At 38.8% G+C, this 1,989-nt stretch overlaps 1 protein-coding gene across 2 annotated transcripts in view; it reads left to right on the top strand.

Moving 5' to 3' along the window:
- Window positions 1–1,989, top strand: part of LOC106522976 (inactive dipeptidyl peptidase 10) — a 62,573-nt gene that overhangs the window by 47,874 nt on the left and 12,710 nt on the right. Inside the window, exons 10-13 of one of the 2 annotated variants that reach the window (XM_014016248.1) lie at window positions 510–607; window positions 803–926; window positions 1,284–1,325; window positions 1,405–1,509. In XM_014016248.1, the coding sequence (XP_013871702.1) occupies window positions 510–607; window positions 803–926; window positions 1,284–1,325; window positions 1,405–1,509 (369 nt within the window). Of the gene's footprint in view, window positions 1–509; window positions 608–799; window positions 927–1,283; window positions 1,326–1,404; window positions 1,510–1,989 lie in introns of both variants that reach the window. The other variant, XM_014016247.1, reaches the window with a different exon arrangement.

Here is a 1,989-nt window from a genome sequence, read left to right as displayed (position 1 = left end):
TGTGTGTGTGTGTGTGTGTGTGTGTGTGTGTGTTTTGTTTTTCTCTGATTTTATTACAGTCTGTATTTTGTAGAGTTTATGTGTTTGCGATCCACAAAACAAATCTAATCTTGTTGTACACGATGCTATGATGACAATAAGGAACTGAGTTTAATCTGAGGTGAAACATGATTATATTGATACCTGTTTGTCAGGCTTAGTTGTTCAAAGCCAGGTTTGCAAACCCAGAATGGTGCAGAAATTGAAAACTTGAGAGGTTTGGGCTAAAAAAATACTAATTAGAGCTTTGAAATCTCCAAAATAATGCAAGTGTTTAACCAAACTGGTATTAAAAGAATGACATATTTATTACAGATATTTAAAAAGGTTGCAGATAAATTTTCAATTCAATAAATTGTGGGGGGAGCGTTGTATAAAATAGGAGTAACATGTTAATCTGAACGGATTTGTCCAAATATGCTCTGAACATTATTTATTAACTAATTATTTTTCCTTCCATGTCCTGACAGGCTGGCTCTGGTATCCCATCAGTCAGTCTGTTTGTGGTGAATCTGTATGGTCCAGCTCACACTCTGGAGATGCTGCCTCCCGACTCCCTCAGAGCCAGGTACATGTCTGTGAATTCACAATAAACCTCAATGAATTCAGACAGCACCTGTCAGAAATACTTACTCGTCACAGACACCGCCGCCTGTCGCTTGCTGCTTAAAAATATATATATATATGAAAATTTAGTATTCCTGTACACAATTGTCAGTTGCTATTCTCATGTTCYGTCTTCTGCATTGTTTCCCCCGAGCAGAGAAAGTTACATCTCCATGGTGAYCTGGATCAGCAGCACCAGACTGGCGGTGCGCTGGCTCAACAGGGCCCAGAACCAATCAGTGCTCTGCGTGTGCGAAGCCACCACGGGGGCTTGTTCTGAGGTGAGCTGCCATCACCTGTATTAGTAATCTGAAAGGCTTCTGCTGYCATTTACAGGTTTAATAGAGTTTTATATCATTCACACTTGTGGGAGTCAAAACTGATTTGCGAGGCTCCCATATTTGCTCTGACTGACTAACATTTAAGGACATTTGCTGCATGAAAAGAATAGTTAATAATTTACCTCCATGCTTCTTATTCTTTGTGATTAATACCAGTTTTTAGCCACAGATTGATGCTAATTTGAATCATCATAAGCAAAGTTAACTTTAATTAAAGCTTATTAGTCKAAGTCCCTGCATATGTTGATGTAATTTCATGATTATTACTTTTTTTTGTCTGCGTCATGAAATCGGTAGAAGCACAAAATGATCATGGACATCATGCAGAACCAGCGACAGGTAGATACTGCTTGTATGTTATGAAGTCTGTCACACATCTGCACCTTCTCCCTTTGAACTGAGTGCTTTTTGTCGACAGGTTGTGCCCTTGTTCACCTCGGACGGCTCAGTGTTTTACACCATACTGCCTGCAAAACAAGGAGCTCGAGGAGAGTTTCACCACATTGCTGGTCTTTCAGCTCAGGTCTGTTCTGTGGCAAGATTATAAATATATTTACTTTTTCTGATCATTATTTTTTATTTCAAGACAAAAGTGAGAAACTTTTATCCATGCACTGTGTATTAAAAAAAACTAGCATCTTAGAAGCTGAAAAAAAAAAAAGCCAAAATGTAATATCTGTGTGTGAAAAATTAAGTCCCCTCCTGCTTTTACSGGATTTAAGAGGAAAAGTAGCAGCCAGGTGCTGAGGATTAAAATACATTAAATTAACTGAGCATCATGGATGTGACCACCTCTGTGAAAGCAAGAGTTTTGTCAGTTTCCTGCTCTAGAGCATGTGTGTGTTCACACGAGGGTATGAATGTAGAAAAAAAAAATCAGGGATCTTAAAGAAGCAACTGTTGCAGCTCATCACTTTGGGAAGAGTTGACATTTCCTAACAAGTAAACTCTCACACCAGTTAACATGACAGAATGAACCAGTCACCAGAACCCAGCATATATA

This window comes from Austrofundulus limnaeus, unplaced genomic scaffold (genome assembly GCF_001266775.1).
Source record: "Austrofundulus limnaeus strain Quisiro unplaced genomic scaffold, Austrofundulus_limnaeus-1.0 Scaffold141, whole genome shotgun sequence".
NCBI classification, from domain to species: domain Eukaryota; kingdom Metazoa; phylum Chordata; class Actinopteri; order Cyprinodontiformes; family Rivulidae; genus Austrofundulus; species Austrofundulus limnaeus.
Note: the sequence above shows the minus strand (reverse complement) of the source record. Positions and strands in the feature narration are given on the sequence as shown.